The 20,000-nt window shown below is 37.2% G+C and overlaps 1 protein-coding gene across 1 annotated transcript in view; it reads right to left on the minus strand.

Moving 5' to 3' along the window:
* Positions 1–20,000, minus strand: part of LOC118767475 (HEAT repeat-containing protein 4-like) — a 472,731-nt gene that overhangs the window by 418,761 nt on the left and 33,970 nt on the right. The window contains exon 4 of the mRNA XM_036512098.1: positions 1,330–1,435. Coding sequence (XP_036367991.1) covers positions 1,330–1,435 — 106 coding nt within the window. The remainder of the gene's footprint in view (positions 1–1,329; positions 1,436–20,000) is intronic.

Here is a 20,000-nt window from a genome sequence, read left to right on the forward strand (position 1 = left end):
ATATATATATATATATATATAGTCAGTGGAACATATATCCCAAAATGAAGTGCCCTCTAAAAGTTAGAGGAGTAATGAATTTACAGGACATTGAATATGTGGCTGGTCATAGAGTGACCAATGGTTTCACATCCATAAAACACTTAGCCTTATAGATGACTCATCTGACTCTTATGACCATGGGCATATATATATATATATATATATATATATATATATATATGTGTGTGTGCATGTTTTTTTTTTTATAATATATATATACAGGGTGCAGTGAATAAACTGTCGTCTGAATTACGCAAAAATGAAAATAACACTGACATCTCATTTTTGCAGATATTTTTTTGTCAAACTTACATTAAAATATCTTGAAACAGTAAAGAGTAAATTTATTCAATAAAATCGCCATTGGTTTCAACAATGGCCTCCAGATGACTTTGGAATCTCCTGCAACCCTTCTGGGCAGTCTCCTTGTTTATGTTGGTCAATACTGTCATAATTCTTGCCTTCAGTTCATCTTTGGTGTTGCAAGTGATTTTGTTGGTCTTTTGCTCAATTGCACCCAACACATTAATTACAGATACTATGGAAAGTGTGGGTAAAATGCATCTCAGTAGTTATAGGTGCATTAGGAACTATCCCTAAAGATTTGAACAGATGGATAGAGGAAATGGGCATAAAACCTAGTTTAGTACAGCTCCAGAAAACAGTGTTATTAGGGACAGTTAGGATACTTAGAAGGGTTCTTGGCATCTAAGGTTACTTGTTGTAGCCCAATGTTAGGAATTCTTCTTTTCCAAAAGTCTTATAATCTTTCCTGCAAAAGACCTGAAATTTAGGGGGAGTGGGGTAAGTTGATTGCATCAGCACCAGTGTTCAACTGGTACTTATTTTATCAACCCCTGAAATGATGAAAGGTAAAGTTGACTCCAGTGGAATTTGAACTCAGATCGTAAAGATGGGCGAAATACAACTAAGCATTTCACCCAAAGTGCTAATGTTTCTGGCAGCTCACCAAATAATAATACTAATACTACTAATAATAATAATGGTTTCAAATTTTGGCACAAAGTCTGCAATTGCAGAGTTGGGGGTGTAAGTCGATTACATTGACACCAGTGCTTGACTCCTACTTGTTTTCATAGACCCTCAAAGTGTCAAAGGCAGTGTTTAACTCAGTGGAATTTGAACACAGAACTGCCAGAAGAAATACTATGAAGCATTTATGTCCAGCATGCTAACAGTTCTGTCAGCTTGCTGCCTTAATGATAATAATAATAATAATAATAATAATAACAATGATGATGACGATGATGATGATGATTAACTCACATATTTTAGATGTTGGAAACTCTTTTACATTCTTTGTACAGTCATCGCTATGTTGTCTTTTAGTGTCTTCCACACTTCCATTCTTTCTTTGCCGAGAAATCATTGGCTGAAAATAAAATTATGAAAATAAAACAGATAATTAAATTTAAATGTCTGCAAAAATTTTGTTTATTCACTTATTTTGGGGTGGGGGAAAAAAAGAGAACTTTGATTTGTTTTTTAAAAGAAACCATTATCATGCATGCCAAAAGTCTAAGATTACAGTTACACAGTTACAGAATAATTGTTGTTGTTGTTGCTGTTTAATCTTCAGCTCAACCTTTATTGAAGAAACGGATGATCAAAGACATTACATCATTTTTTATTGGTGGGGGTCATAATTTCGTAGGACCAATTAAGACCAGGACTGTTGGTCTGTTGGCTGTCTTCAGAATCTGCTCTGTTATCAAGTGGTAGACTTACAAATCTAACGTCCTCTTTAAAACCTACTAACGGGCTCTTGGGTGCCTCTTGCACAGTTCAGTTCATTGCAAGCTTTGAAGCCAGGATTGTGGTTTGAACCAAAGATTTATTCTTCCTTTGTTTCTTTCTGCCAGTTTTTGAAATCCTGAAAATGTTTATACTACTTACTTAAGCTTGCAGTGGCATCCATTTGGAGTGGGTTGAGCCAGATCCAATCAACAAGTTCACTAGTTCCCTCGCAAATGCTGTGTTATTTGCTGTTGAGGTGTAGAGTTTCAGTAAAATTAAAGGTAAAGTTACCTTCTTAAGTTAAACCGACTCATAAGGACCAGTTTCATGATTTCCATGACATACTGTAAATCCTTGAGTATAATCTGCATTTTTTTCCTAAAATTTAACGGTCAGAATCCCTAGTGCGTAATATATACAAGGTTAAAAATGAAAATTATTTTCCAAGCAATGTCCGAGTCTCTATTTGCTTTCTGGCAATGTTTATTCAAATGCAATTTGTGATGTCGGTCGCAAAAATACCTTAAACTAAGCCTGAAAGCAATGAAGTCATAAAAGGATCATCCCTAACTTGCAGTAAGCAACATTTATTAAACGTTATTACTGTTATTTCTTTATTTTCTGCAAACAAAATGCACAAAAACGCTACACGTTTGCATTATGTTATATATACAAGAATAATAAAGGACGTTACCATATATATTTTTACAAACCAAGGATGTTATATAGACCTTGACTCAAGTTAGAGAAGGGGTGTGTTTTATACACAAGATTTAGGTTTTTCAGAGGTACAGCCCCCTAAATATTCCCTGCGTATTATACTCAAGGGTGGACTATACTCAAGGATTTACAGTATATGTTCTCTACCTGGATGGGACATCAGTCCCTTGCAGGATTACTCATTTTTGCCAGCTGAGTGGACTAGAGGAATACGAAATGAAGTGTTTTGCTCAAGAACACAATGCATCGCCCGGTCCAGGAATCGAAACCACAATCTTACGATCATCAGTCCAACGCCCTAGACACTAAGCCACATGCCTCTACTTAGAGTTTCAGCGAGAAAACGAGTTTGCATATGGTCCCTGGTCCCATGCTTACACACTTTTGGCTAGTATGATCCATAGCAGCTCATCTTGCATTCCATTGTCGACTGTTGCAAAGGATACACTGACCAACTTACCACCAATTATCTGTACAATTATCCTGAGTTTGAAGTAGGTTCTAAAGATATGCTTTAATATAAGCTAAGGTATGCTTCACTCCCAGTGGTCTTCCAGCATGCCAGATACCAACCCAGAATTTCTGAGGGCCTGTGCTATAAAAAAGATTGTGGATAATGCTTCCCTTCCTATTCTGTTGTATCTATATTTATGGTTAACTTCTTGGCTCTTGAAGAAGGGCAATGCCTTCACAGATTCCTTAAAACCATTCAAGTTTTTAACTGATGACACTCATCTTCAATTGTTGCAAGCTGTCGTCTGCAGGAGAGACATGAGCAAGAAGGCCGGCCGTTCCAGAGGACCAAAGTTCTGAAGAGGAAGGACTGAACACTGTAGTTATTGCAGAGACTGGGAGAGTTGAATGCAACATGGATGAGATACAAGTGAGCTGGGAGTGCTTGGGTGGAGGTGATGTGAATCCAGCTCGCCATGAGAATCAGGGGCCATTATAGCAGTCACTGAACAGACAGAGAAAAGAGAAATCACACCTGGGGACCAGAAACTGGAACATATTTGGGAGTGACTTTGAGCAAATCATTCTAGATGTATGACTATTTCATTGTCAGCCTCACCTGATTAAGATGTATAAATGCTTAAAATATATATTGCTTACTTTTTCTCTGATAAATGTTACAGAGACAAAAGAATCTCTACCCAGTCACTGGACCTACTAGAAATAGCAGCCAAATCTCCCTTAAATAATACCACAGAATCTTGAGAAAATAGAAATGCATGTTAGTCAATCATTTCAAATTTTTTCCCAAAGTCAACGGTTTAATGATAGGGTTAAGTCAATTACATTGACCCTAGTTCTCAAGTGGTCCTTGTTTTATCGATTCCTAAAGGTGAAAGGCAAAACCAACCTTGGCAGAATTTGAATTAGAAACATAAGGAGATAGAAGAAATGCTGCAAAGTTTTTTCCCAATGTGCTAACGATTCTCCCAGCATGCAGCCCCTAATCTTTTCATTATAATATTAATGTTGAAATATGCTGCCTTTGTTTCAGTTAATTTCGAAAATAATAGAAAATCCATTAAAATAACTTTGACAGTATTAATCTGCTGCTTGGAATATAAATTAGCTTGAAATTTTGATTAAATTTATATCATCTCTAACCTGCTTGTTACTGTAAATCCTCAAGTATGATCTGCATTTTTCCCCAAAATTTAAAGGTCGGAATCCCTAGTGTGTACTATATACGAAGTTAAAAATTAAAATTATTTTCTAAGCAATGTCCGAGTCTCTATTTGCTGTCCAGCAATGTTTATTCAGATGCATTTTGTGATGTCAGGCACGAAGATACCTTAAGCTAAGCCTGAAAGCAATGAAGTCATAAAAGAATCATCCATAACTTGCAGTCAGCAGCATTTATTAAACGTTATTACTGTTATTTCTTTATTTTCTTCAAATAATGCACAAAAAAGCTACACATTTGCATTATGTTATATATGCAATAATAATAAAGGATGTTACCGTATACATTTTTACAAACCAAGGACGTTATATCGACCTCTTTGACTTAAGTTAGAGAAGGGGTGCATATTATACACATGGTTTAGGTTTTTCAGAAGTACAGCCCCTTCAAAATTCCCTGAGTATTATACCAAGGGCGGACTATACTCGAGGATTTACGATATATTTTTGTTGAAATACACTGCCATTCTTTCAATAAAGGCTGTGTGTTTTGAAAATAATGCAGATTTACTAAACTATTTTTGTCAATATTAAGCATAAAATTAGCATAAAATTCTGACAGAAGATTTTAATTTAGACCACTATAAAATGGAAAGTTTGTAGCATAGAACAGGGTGAGATTCTTTCAGTTTCTTATTTCTTTATTGCCCACAAGGGGCTAACCATAGAGGGGACAAACAAGGATAGACAAAGGTATTAAGTCAATTTCATTGACCCCAGTGCGTAACTGGTGCTTAATTTATCGACCCCGGAAAGATGAAAGGCAAAGTCGACATTGGTGGAATTTGAACTCAGAACGTAACAGCAGACGAAATACCTATTTCTTTACTACCCACAAGGGGCTAAGCACAGAGAGGACAAACAAGGACAGACAAACGGATTAAGTCAATTATATCGCCCCCAGTGCGTAACTGATACTTAATTTATCGACCTTGAAAGGATGAAAGGAAAAGTTGACCTCAGCAGAATTTGAACTCAGAACGTAACGGCAGATGAAATACCGCTAAACATTTCGCCCGGCGTGCTAACGGTTCTGCCAGCTTTCCACCTATTCTTTCAGTTTCTGTCAACCAAAACCACCCACAAGGCTTTGGTTGACCCAGAGCTATGGTAGAAGAAGACACTAACCCTAGGTGCTACACAGCAGGCCTAAACTCAAGACTGTGCTGTTAAAACTGAAAGGAAACCATTTCAGGAAAGCATTCTACCATATTAGCTTCAAATTTTTGACACAAGGACTGCAATTTCAGAGAAGGGGACCTAGTCAGTTACAGTGACCCCAGTAATCAACTAGTACTTGTTTTATCAACTCTGAAAGGATGAAAGGCAAAATAGATCTCAGTGGCATTTGAACTCAGCATGTAAAGAGACAAAATGTTACTAAACCTTTTTGCCCAACACACTAATGATTCTACCAGCTGTTGCCTCCTTATTGTTATTAATTATTGGTGGTTTTAAGTTTTGGCACAAGGCCAGCAATTTTGGGAAAGGAGTAAGTCGATTATATTGACCCCAATGATCAACTGGTATTTATTTTAAGGCGGTGAGCTGGCAGAACCGTTAGCACGCCAGGCGAAATGCTTAGCGGTATTTTGTCTGCCACTAGGTTCTGAGTTCAAATTCCGCCGAGGTCAACTTTGCCTTTCATTCTTTCGGGGTCGATTAAATAAGTGCCAGTTGCGCACTGGGGTCGATATAATCGACTTAATCCGTTTGTCTGTCCTTGTTTGTCCTCTCTGTGTTTAGCCCCTTGTGGGTAGTAAAGAAATAAGTATTTATTTTATCGATCCTGAAAGGATAAAAAGCAAGGTCTACCTTGGTGGAATTTGAACTCAGAATGTAAAGACAGACGAAATGCTGCTCGGCATTTTCATGCAAGCTAACAATCCTACCAGCTCAACACCTGGACAATGAAAATAATAACCCTTTCGATTAAAGCCACAAGGCCTGAAATTTGTGGAGAGGGGATGAGTCGATTATATCAACCCCAGTGTTTCACTGTTACATAATTTATTGATCCTCAAACGTCTGAAAGGCAAAGTCAGCCTCAGCAGAATTTGAACTCGGAACTTGAAGACATGAAATACCACTAAGCATTTTTCCCAGTATGCTAATGGTTCAATCAGCTCACCACCTTCACAATGATAATAATAATAATGTTTTCAAACTTTGGCACAAGGCCAGCAATTTCAGGGAGGGCGTGGCTGTGTAGTAAGTAGCTTGCTTACCAACCACATGGTTCCGGGTTCAGTCCCACTGCATGGCACCTTGGGCAAGTGTCTTCTACTATAGCCTCGGGCCGACCAAAGCCTTGTGAGTGGATTTGGTAGATGGAAACTGAAAGAAGCCCTTCATATATATGTATATATATATGTTTGTGTGTCTGTGTTTGTCCCCCCAACATCGCTTGACAACCGATGGTGGTGTGTTTACATCCCTGTAACTTAGCAGTTCGGCAAAAGAGACCGATAGAATAAGTACTGGACTTACAAGGAATAAGTCCTGGGGTCGATTTGCTCGACTAAAGGCGGTGCTCCAGCATGGCCGCAGTCAAATGACTGAAACATGTAAAAGTGTAACCCCATTTCTCAACTGGTACTTATTTTATCAACCCTGAAAGGATTTAAAGCAATGTCGACCTTAGTGGAATTTGAACTCAGAACATAAAAACGGATGCAATGCCACAGAACATTATGCATAACATACTAACAATTCTGCCGGCTCACTGCCTTAACAAGCATTGTACCATATTAAACACACCTACATATATATACATATACACACATGCATGCAGACAGTAGAGTTTCCCCAAATACAGAGAATAGTTGATAATAAAGCTTTGATTAACCCAGTCCACCCATGCAGAATATGTTGTCTGCATGTTAATGCCTTTTTATACATCTAACTACAAGAGCCAACAATATCTGAGATAGAATGTGTAGCTATGGAACTATTTTTATGAGACCTTATTTCCCAATATATGTGGTCAGTATTTAAATGAATTCGACACAAGTTTCTATCTTAGTTATCACTGTCTGTGAGAAGTATGTTACCACTGTTTCTAAGTAGTTCAATATATTTATGATCTGGTCTGAATTTGTTCTTGTTTTTCCAAGTTACTGATTTTGTGTTTTTTCCTATAAAAAAAAAACAGCTTGCCATCATATCTCCAAATAACTTGCTGAAAAATATTCAAATTTGAGGAAAAGAAATATATATATATATGTGCGTGTGTGTATGTATGTATATAGGCGCAGGAGTAGCTGTGTAGTAAGTAGCTTGCTTACCAACCACATGGTTCCGGGTTCACTCCCACTGCGTGGCACCTTGGGTAAGTGTCTTCTACTCTAGCCTCGGGCCAACCAAAGCCCTGTGAGTGGATTTGGTAGACGGAAACTGAAAGAAGCCCGTTGTATAAATGTATATATATATATATATATATATATATATATATATGTGTGTGCATGTATGTTTGTGTGTCTGTGTTTGTCCCCCTAGCATTGCTTGATAACCAATGCTGGTGTGTTTATGTCCCCGTCATTTAGCGGTTCGGCAAAAGAGACTGATAGAATAAGTACTGGGCTTACAAGGAATAAGTCCCGGGGTCGAGTTGCTCAACTAAAGGCAGTGCTCCAGCATGGCCGCAGTCAACTGACTGAAACAAGTAAAGAGTAAATATATATATAATTCTTTTATTTGTTTCAGTCATTTGACTGTGGCCATGCTGAAGCAATGCCTTTAGTCGAGCAAATCGACCCCAGGACTTATTCTTTGTAAGCCTAGTACTTATTGTATTGTTCCCTTTTGCCAAACTGCGAAGTTATAGGTATGTAAATGCACCAGCATCAGTTGTCAAGCAATGTTGAGGGGGACAAACACAGACACACAAACATATATATCTGTACAACAGGCTTCTTTCAGTTTCCCTCTACCAAATCCACTCACAAAGCTTTGGGTGGCCCAGTGTTATAGTACAAGACATTTGCCCAAGGTGCCACACAGTGGGACTGAACCTGGAACCATGTTGTTGGTAAGCAAGCTACTTACCACACAGCCACTCCTGTGATTATATTTTATCATTATTTTTTACTTGTTGCAGCCATAATGGGGCACAGCCTTAAAGAATTGGTCCCAGTATCTATTTTCTTTAAAGCCTGGTACTTATTCTATCAGTCTCTTTTGCCAAACAGCTAAGTTACAGGGACATAAATGTACCAACACTGGTTAAGCAGTGATGGGAGACAAATACACACACATAACAGGCTTCTTTCAGTTTCCTTCTACCTAATCCACTCATAACACTTCAGTCAACCTGAGGCTATGGTAGAAGGAGATTGAACTTGGAGCCATAGGGAAAGTTCTCTGTCAGTAATTCATCGCAGGGAAAGTTCCCCGTCACCAATTTACTACAGGAAAAATTTTCCGTCATCACTTCACCATAGGGAAAATTCTCTGTCAGTAATTCACCACAGAGAAAGTTCTGTCAGCAATTTACCACAAGGAAAGTTCTTTGTCAGCAATTTACCACAGGGAAAGTTCCCCGTCATCAATTTACTGCAGGAAAAGTTTTCCGTCATCACTTCACCGTAGGGAAAGTTCTGTCAGTAATTCACCACAGAGAAAGTTCTGTCAGCAATTTACCACAAGGAAAGTTCTTTGTCAGCAATTTACCACAGGGAAAGTTCCCCGTCATCAATTTACTGCAGGAAAAGTTTTCCGTCATCACTTCACCGTAGGGAAAGTTCTGTCAGTAATTCACCACAGAGAAAGTTCTGTCAGCAATTTACCACAAGGAAAGTTCTTTGTCAGCAATTTACCACAGGGAAAGTTCCCCGTCATCAATTTACTGCAGAAAAGTTTTCCGTCATCACTTCACGTAGGGAAAGTTCTGTCAGTAATTCACCACAGAGAAGTTCTGTCAGCAATTTACCACAAGGAAAGTTCTTTGTCAGCACAATTTACCACAAGGAAAGTTCCCCGTCATCAATTTACTGCAGGAAAAGTTTTCCGTCATCACTTCACCGTAGGGAAGTTCTCTGTCAGTAATCACCACAGAGAAAGTTCTGTCAGCAATTTACCACAAGGAAAGTTCTTTGTCAGCAATTTACCACAGGGAAAGTTCCCCGTCATCAATTTACTGCAGGAAAAGTTTTCCGTCATCACTTCACCGTAGGGAAAGTTCTCTGTCAGTAATTCACCACAGAGAAAGTTCTGTCAGCAATTTACCACAAGGAAAGTTCTTTGTCAGCAATTTACCACAGGGAAAGTTCCCCGTCATCAATTTACTGCAGGAAAAGTTTTCCGTCATCACTTCACCGTAGGGAAAGTTCTCTGTCAGTAATTCACCACAGAGAAAGTTCTGTCAGCAATTTACCACAAGGAAAGTTCTTTGTCAGTAATTCACCACAGAGAAAGTTGAAGGTCATCAATTCGCCACAAGGAAAGTTCCCTGTCATCAATTTACCGTAAGAAAAGTTTTATGTCATCACTTCACCGTAGGGAATGTTCTGTCAGTAATTTACTGCAGGAAAAGTTTTCCGTCATCACTTCACCGTAGGGAAAGTTCTCTGTCAGTAATTCACCACAGAGAAAGTTGAAGGTCATCAATTCGCCACAAGGAAAGTTCCCTGTCATCAATTTACCGTAAGAAAAGTTTTATGTCATCACTTCACCGTAGGGAATGTTCTGTCATCAATTTACTGCAGGAAAAGTTTTCCGTCATCACTTCACCATAAGGAAAGTTCTCTGTCAGTAATTCACCACAGAGAAAGTTCTGTCAGCAATTTACCACAGGGAAAGTTCCTAAACATCTCACGAAAGAAATGGGAGGTAGAGAGAATTAAAAATCAAATAAACAAATCTGATGAAACCAAGGCCTCACAATTTTGGGTTTCAATGAATATGTTGCACAAGGTTCCACACATTGGGACTGTAACGGAAAGCCAAGGACTGCCAAGTGAGCTTCTTAACTTCACAAAACCAGGCCTGCACTGAGACATCATTGATCAGGCACTTAAGCATCCCCACAAAAAAAAAAAAAATACTAAGCGTCGGAGTAGCTGTGTGGTAAGTTGCTTGCTTACCAGCCACATGGTTCTGGGTTCAGTCCCACTGTGTGGCACCTTGGGTAAGTGTCTTCTACTATAACTTCAGGCCAACCAAAGCCTTGTGAGTGGATTTGGTAGACGGAAACTGAAAGAAGCCCATCGTATATATGTATGTGTTTGTATATGTTTGTGTTTCTGCGTTTGTCCCCCCAACATCGCTTGACAACCGATGCTGGTGTGTTTACATTCCGTAACTTAGCAGTTCAGCAAAAAGCGACCGATAGAATAAGTACTAGGCTTACAAAGAATAAGTTCTGGGGTTGATTTACTCGATTAAGGGCGGTGCTCCAGCATGGCCACAGTCAAGTGAGTGAAACAAGTAAAAGAGTAAAGAGTAGTAAAAACACAAGGCCTGAAATTTGATGAGAGGGGTCTAGTCGATTACATCAACCCCGGTTCTCAACTGGTACTTATTTTATTGACCCCCGAAAAAGATGAAAGGCAAAATTGACCTTGGCAGAATTTGAACCCAGAATGTCAAGGTGGATGAAATGCCACTAAGTATTTTGCTTGGCATGCTAATGATTCTGCCAGCTTTCCACCTTATTATTATTATTATTATTATTATTATTATTATTATTATTATTATTATTATTATTATTATTAATAATAATAATAAAATAATAATAATAATAATAATAATAATAGGGGGATGGGGGTGGAAATTAAAAATCAAGGAAACAAAATCTACCAAACAGAAGCACTACAATTTCAGGTTAGTGAATATGTTATTTGATGTAATGAATGTTGGGTCGATGTTGAAAGGAGTGGTGTGTGTGTGTGTGGTGGGGTGTTGTACATTGTCTTTGACAATCAAACTAAAATATTAGTCTATCCGTTTGTCTCTCTTTCTACTCCTCCCTCCCCCTCTCTCTCTCTCTCTTTCTCTATAGTGTTGTTCTTTGTCAAAAGAAATCAATATTGAACAGTATAAGATTACTTTTTTTCTTTGTGTTGTTATTAGCGAGTTTCTGTTATTTTATTATTTTTTTTATTTATATTTCATTATTTTTTTGATCTTTTTGATTAACTTTTGGTTGCTAATTATTTTATCATTATTATCATTATTATTATTATTATTCGATATTTGATAGCTTCAGACAAATTTTTTCTGCATCACCTGCTATGTCTCCATGTTGCTGAGGTATGTGCAGCTTTGTGTGTTCCTCTTAATTGGTGCTGCTGTTGTTGTTGTTGTTGTCGGGGGAGTACAAACTCTTCTTGGCATTGTATTGCATCAGTTTGTTTTGTATGGGATTTGGTTGCAGTCTTTTGTTATTTTAGTGTTTGTACCATATACTGTATGTGTAACGAGAGCTGCGTTCTTCAGTTGGGTATCCGACCTGTAGAGTACACGTGCTGGTGGTTGTTTTTATTGGATATTTACAGAATAGAGTGTGTCTTGTATTTGTGGATTGTTTTGTTTGAGTTGTATCACTGAATTGATAGTGTCTTGTGTAGGATATGGGCTGGTCCTAGCAGGGCTATTTTTTGGGTAGTGTGTAGTGTCGCGGGTCCAGGTATATCTTCGACATTTTCGTGTTGTGGTTGTTTATTTTATTGGATATTTACTGTGAAGGTGCATGGATCAGTGGTTAGAGCGTCGAGCTTATGATCGTGAGGTTGTGAGTTCGATTCCCGGACCGGGCTGTGTGTTGTGATCTTGAGCAGCACACTTTATTTTATGTTGCTCCAATTCCCTCAGCTGTAGAAATGAGTTGCGACATCACAGGTGCCAAGCTGTATCGGCCTTGGCCTTACCCTTGGATAACATCTGTGGCATGGAGAGAGGAGGCTGGTATGCATGGGTAACTGCTGGTCTTCCATAAACAACCTTGCCCAGACTTGTGCCTGGGAGGGTAACTTTCTAGGTGCAATCCCATGGTCATTCATGACCGAAGGGGGTCTCCCACTGTATAGAGTTTCTTGTGTTTATGGATTATTTTGTTTGGGTTCTATTATTGAATTGATAGTCTTGTGTAGCATGTGGGCTATTCCTATTTGATAATATGTAGTGGTAGGGTCCAGGTATAGCTTCTCCATTTTCATTCACGTGTTTTTGTTTTTGTTTTTTTTTTTTCATACCCAATACTCCATTTACTACTGGTATTGTTTTCACCTTCATGTTCCACATCTTGAATATTTTGGTTTCAAGATTTTTGTACTTTGACAATTTCTCCTCTTCTTTTTAGGCAATATTTTGGCCTGAAGAAACTGCAATGTCTATCAGTAAGTACATGTTGTTTTTGTTTTTTGCTTTTGCCAATCCTTGATTATTATATCTGGGCAATTAGCCTTAATTTCTTTGTCAGTTTGAACAGATATATCAGAGATGATTGTAGCCTGGTCATTGTTATGTATCTTGTTTGGCACATGTTTTATACCATTTCTTGTTAGTTTTTATAGTGCAGTGGTGGCATATTGTCCAATGGATGTAACTATTTACTCAGTGATGTCTGTACATGTATTCAGACTTGGCTAGGACTGGACAGCCACAGATGGTGTGGTCAACTGTCCCATTGTGCTGGTTGCACATTCTGCATTTGGTGCTGGGGCTTGTTTTCATTATTTTACTTTTGTAGTTGAAGCAATGCTCACATACAGATATCTGTACATCATCATCATCATTTAACGTCCGCTTTCCATGCTAGCATGGGATGGACGGTTCGACCGGGGATCTGGGAAGCCAGAAGGCTGCTCCAGTCTGATCTGGTAGTGTTTCTACAGCTGGATGCCCTTCATAACGCCAACCACTCCGTGAGTGTAGTGGGTGCTTTTTACATGCCACTGGACCAGGTGCCAGGCAAGGCTGGCAATGGCCACGATCGGATTGATGCTTTTTACATGCCACCAGCACGGAAGCCAGTCAAGGTGGAGCTGGCATCGGCCACATTCAGATGGTGCTTTTTACGTGCCACCGGCACAGGGATCACAACTACAATTTCCATTGATTTTTGATGTTGGTGTACTTGACTCAATAGGTCTCCTCAAACACATATGTACATATATATATATATATTTCTATTATAGGCACAAGACCATAAGCTTAAACCTATGGTCACTAACAACATACTAAGCAATAAAGTTTCTTGTATGTTCCATTTTCCACTTTGACACCTATATCTTTTGTTATATAACTGTGTGTGTGTGTGCATTTATTTTTATTATTATATTACATATTGATGTATATTATTTTGTTCGATTTTCATGTTCCTATTTGTATAATTAATAAATAATATGAAATTGTAATATCCGTAAGTTTATAATCGAAATGAATTTATTTCTCCATTTTCTTATTTGTATTATGAATTTACGGTAAAAACATTTTTTACCTTCACCCATTCAATACAATAAATGAATTAATTGCTTTGCAATTATAAGCATTTATGTATTTAGTATTTGGGTACTTCACCAGCAGTATATTGGATAACTGATATCCCATAGTGGGTTACTTTCATAACCCCTACCTTACTTTGTACTATATATATATATATACATGGCGGTGTACTATATATATATATGTAAATGGCGGTGCCCCAGCAAATGGCGGTGCCCCAGCATGGCCACAGCTCATAAGCTGAAACTGGAAAAATCAAAATCATCAAAATCAATACATACACACACACACACACACACATTTATACACTCTGCAGGGGGGTTAGTGTTAGGAAGGGCATCCAGCCATAAAAACCGTGTAATTACACAGAAGCATGATGCAGGTTTCGGCAAGGGCAGCTCTTGTCAAGTCACCCAACCCATACCAGCATGGGAGGAGGAAGTTAAACGAAGATGATGATGATGATATTAGGCATAAATAATGGGTTCTATATATTTATTTGCGCATTAAATGTATTTATGTGCCGGTGGCACGTAAAAAGCACCATCCGAATGTGGCCGATGCCAGCACCGCCTTGACTGGCTTCCGTGCCGGTGGCACGTAAAAAGCACAAATCTGATCGTGGTCGTTGCCAGCCTCGCCTGGCACGCAAAAAGCATCCACTACACTCACGGAGTGGTTGGCTTTAGGAAGGGCATCCAGCTGTAGAAACACTGCCAGATCAGACTGGAGCCTGGTGCAGTCTTCTGGCTTCCCAGATCCCCGGTCGAACTGTCCAACCCATGCTAGCATGGCGAACGGACGTTAAACGATGATGATGATATATATTTGCATAAGAGTATGCATATATATATATATATATATGTATGTATACATATGGTAAGTTAAAAATAATGGTCATCACGTATTATTTATATATGTGTGTGTGTATATATATATATATATATATATATGCATACACTGTTATGCAAATATATACACAACAATTTTAAGTTCAAACTGAAGTACTCTGCTAAATGCTAACATCAACTGATTCTATTCTATCGCTCGTTGCATGGCATGTGCTACATGTTAAAGAGGCAGATTCCATCTTTTGTTCAAGGGCACTCTCTCTCTCACTTTCTCTCTGTCTTTCTTCCTCTCTCTCTCTCTCCCTCTCTCTTACCAGCATATGGAATGGAATGGGAAATTCTTTGAAGATGTCCAATCAATGAGAGAAGATGGGGAGGAAGTTTTAATTCAGTTTTGCACTTAAAGAACGTGATACATATATTGATTTACACACACACACACACACACATATGTATATGTATATATGTGTGTGCGTGTATTTGTGCATGTGTGTGCCAGTGTGCATGTATTTATATATATATATATATATATATATATATATATATATTCGTACACATATATATATGTGTGTATATATATTTACACACACATGTACACATGCATATACATATATATTTATATACACATATATATACATAAATATATGCATATATATGCATATATATATATATATATACATACACATATACATACATATATGCATATATATATATATATATACACACACATACATGAATGCACATATATATTATACACATATACATGTATGTGTGTGCATGTGTTTGTATATATATATATACACACACACTTGATGGATCAGACCAATAGAGATAGTGATGAAGTATGTGTTGGTGGTAGGGGTCTTCATAATAGTTGTAGGGAGCTGTGACGGTGATGGTGAAGGTGATGGTGAAGGTGATGGTGATGGCTATGCTAGTGTTTGTGATGGTGGTGGTGGTTTTTGGTGGCATGAAATAATCAATCAGACTGTCTGCTGTAAAAGTTTTGGCAGTGATTCCAAGATCTAATCGTACTAAAGCCTTAATGGGTTGAGTGGCTTTACAATGTTATCTTTCTTATTCTTCAATCTAGTTCTGCCAAAAGAAAAGACAAAAAGCTAAATATAGAATGCGAAGGTGGTGCCATGCTTGCTGATAGCAGACCACAGTTAAAATGGGAATGAAGATTCACACCGAGAAAAGCAATTGGTTTCTAACCGTTTCCCAAGAATAATGCTGACATTGCTGACATTGACAAGCCGTGTTCATGTTTATATGCAAATGTATGTGTGCATATACACACACATTGCATATATATATTCATATGCATACACACGCACACACACACACACACACACACACTCACTCACACCCACACATATTATATATATATATATATATATATGTATATATATATATATATATATATATATATATGTAGATAATATATATATATATATATATATATATATATATATATGTATATATATATATATATATATATATATTATATTATATATGTAGATATATATATATATAATATATATATATATCTATTATATATATATATATATATATATGTAGATATATATATATATATTAGTAGATATATATATATATATTGTAGATATATATATATATATACATGTAGATATATATGATAATATATTATGTATAATATATATATATATATATATATATTGACATGTATGTATACATGCATGGATATGTATACATATATGTGCAGATATACATATGCACACACAAAATCTGTTTCTCGGAGTTTCACGTTCCTATTCATCGGACAGTTTTGTTAAAATTTTTTTAAAATTTTGTTAGAATTTTAATAAAACTGTCCAACGAACAGGAACGTGAAACTCCGAGTAACAGGTTTTGCTGAATTTCTGCTGCTTTTAAATAAAGCATATTACTCTACCTCTGGTATTTGAGTACTCTTTTTTGTCACCTTGTTTCACATTTATGTGTTTACTCCGGTATATATATATAGATAGATAGATACATACATAAATATACATACATATGTACATGTATATGTACATATATATGTTTATGTACACACACACACATGTATATGTGTTTGTATGTGTGTGCATGTATATGTGAATATAATGAGCCATATATTCTTGTGTGTGTGTGAGTCTGTGTGTGTGTGTATTTACATGATTATATACTTTTGCAGGGTTATATATGCAAGTATACATACACATGTGCAAATATGAATATAGGCATATATACACATTAATATATACTCTGCTATCAGAGACAACTGAGAGGAACTCAATGTGACATTGAACAAAGAGAATCGATTTGAAAGTCTGCTGTCAACTCTACTCATGTTTGTCCTTTTACCTGGTGCCAGTACCAGTGCTATTATGTGGCACTGACATGGATGCTTTTATGTGGTGCCTGCATGGGTACCTGTAATGTGACAGTGGAGCCCTGCACATTCTGTAAAATGGTTGACATTAGGAAAGGTATTCATCTGTAGAGGCCATGATGCAGCAGATAACTGGAACCCGGTGCAGCTCTTTCAGCCGATCAGCTCCTGTCAAACCAACCAATGCCAGTATGGAAAATAGATGGTAAATGATGATGATGATGATGATGATATATATCACCCATAAGCTGACCTGGTTGATTACAGATAGCAGTCTAAAGGAGGCAGCCCTTTGCACTTAACGCTTCTCCTTCGTCTGTGAATTCAACAGCGAGCCACAAGATCTTTTCTTCCTAAACTTTGAAGAGAGGTTATGGGCCACCAGTCATTAAGGTCTGAAGAGACACTGTAAAGCTATGGACATGAAAATCTGGGTAACCCCACAGACCAACCATAACTACCTTTATCTATCTATCTATCTATCTGTCTATCTTTCAGTCTATCTATCTATCTATCTATTTACCTACCTATCTACCTATATACTTTATAATTAGGGTTCAGCAAATCTTTGCTGAACCCTAATTATTTAGTATTACTTAAATTTACCGTGAAATGGTCTTTTTTCATGCCGAATTCTACTTGGTGAAATTATTGATTACTCCTTAATTAATTAATTTTACCCTTTGTTATCTACCTATATATTATACATATATATATATATATATATATTATATATATATATATATAATATATATATTTGGAGAAGCCATTATGAAAGATTGCTGAATGTTGAGAATGAATAGGAGGAGGAGAGCCTGCCAAATGTTGACCCAGTATAGGGACCAACTATCTGAATAGACAGCACCCTGGTAGATAAAACAAGAGTATGAAGCCAGGGAAATCCCCCAGGCCCCATCAGAAATCACTGCTGAGATGCTTAAAATATCTGGCAGCACAGGTTATGGCCTAGTCACCCGTATTGTAAACCAGGTAGTTCACAATGGAGTCATACCCAATGACTGGCGTAGCAGCACCATAGTCAACTGCTGCAAAGGTAAAGGTGATGTTTTATAGAGAAATAACCACAGGGGTATCAAACTGCTGGATCAGGTGATGGAGGTCACGGGGAGGATCATAGCCCAACTAATTAGGGAGAGAGTATGCTTAGATGAGATGCAGTTCAGTTTTGTCCCAGGTAGAAGCACCACTGATGCTATATTCCTGGTACGGCAACTACAGGAAAAATACCTAACCAACGATAAACCTCTATACTTAGCTTTTGTGGACTTGGAGAAAGCCTTTGACAGGGTACCTTGATCCCTTATCTGGTGGGTGATACAGAAACTAAGGATTGATGAATGGTTAATAAGGGCTGTACAGGCCCTATACAGAGTGCCTCTCACTCAGAGTGAAAGGTAGATTGTACGAGGCATGTGTGCAAACTGCCACACTTCACTTCGTGCCAGTACCCCCATACTGGTTCCTGTGCCACTCTCAGAGTGGTTGGCATTAGGAAGGGCATTCAGCTGTAGAAACGCTGCCAGACTAGACTGGAGCCTGGTGCAGCCACTGATTCTCCAGACCTCAGTCAACCATCCAACCCATGCCAGCATGGAAAAACAGACGTTAATCGATGATGATGATATATATATTATATATATATATATATATATATATATATTAGGAAATGTGACAACAAAGAAAGAAATAATTATCAAATTTACTTCATTAGCTTATAGCAGAAACAGTTGTAAGCTAATGAACTTGATAAGATAATTGTTTATGCTTCTGTCATCTCAAATTTTTATTACCACTTTGTGCTTAACTAACACTTTATTCTGGAGCACATGTATATTAAGTTCTACACCAAGTTATTAGTCTTGCAATGCCTAAGGGAAATATATATATAGTTGGTATTAATAATTATAAAGAGTATGGAGACTTGTATCATACATGCACAAAACTTATTTTATAGTTATACACAGCATATTATAATGACCTACAGCTAGATGTAGTTACAGATATTAGTTACTGATTGTTGCGGTTAGCCGTTAACAGGAACATAACTAAGAGCCAATACAGTATCTACCCAGAAAATATAACCCTCCAAACTCACTTTTATGTGTGTGTGTCTGTGTTTTCTGTTCAATACTGTATTTATTTATATATAATACTGTAAATCCTCGAGTATAATCCACATTTTTTCCCCAATATTTAAAGATCAAAATCCCAAGTGCCTATTGTATACGAGGTTAAAAATGAAAAATATTTTCTAAGCAATGTCCGAGTCTCTATTTGCTGTCCGGCAATGTTTATTCAGAAGCATTTTGTGATGTCAGGCACGAAGATACCTTAAGCTAAGCCTGAAAGCAATGAAGTCATAAAAGAATCATCCATAACTTGCAGTAAGCAACATTGATTAAACGTTATTACTGTTATTTCTTTATTTTCTGCAAACAAATTGCACAAAAAGCTACACGTTTGCATTATGTTATATATACAATAATAAAGGACATTACCGTATATATTTTTACAAACCAAGGATGTTATATTGACCTCCTTAACTCAAATTAGAGAAGGGGTGCATATTATACATAAGGTTTAGGTTTTTCAGAGGTACAGTCCCCTAAAAATCCCCTGCGTATTATACTCAAGGATTTACAGTACACGTCTTTTCCATAAAAAATATAATTGAGCAATTTCTGCAATATTGACTTGACAGTCAGTGCACTTTTAGAACAGGCATTTGTAGAGTTGAAAGCTCACTTTTAAATTTGCTTTGGTTTCATCCAGGAACCGTGAAAATTTACACTTTATTCTGTGCAGTAGTGACAATAAATCTGACTAAATGTTGTTTTACATGTATTATAACATGAAGGAAAAGCCAATCTATATTGTACAGAAAAGTTTTCTTCCAGGCTTTCATTGCTTACAGTAACAGATATACAAGTATACACGACATAGAGAGAGAGATAGCTGGATGGATGGACGGATGGATGTATTGACAGACAGCCGGATGGACATACAATATATATAGATATATATATCATCATCATCATCATAATTTAACGTCCATTTTCCATGCAAGCATG

The sequence above is a fragment of the Octopus sinensis genome, linkage group LG22, assembly GCF_006345805.1.
Source record: "Octopus sinensis linkage group LG22, ASM634580v1, whole genome shotgun sequence".
NCBI lineage: Eukaryota > Metazoa > Mollusca > Cephalopoda > Octopoda > Octopodidae > Octopus > Octopus sinensis.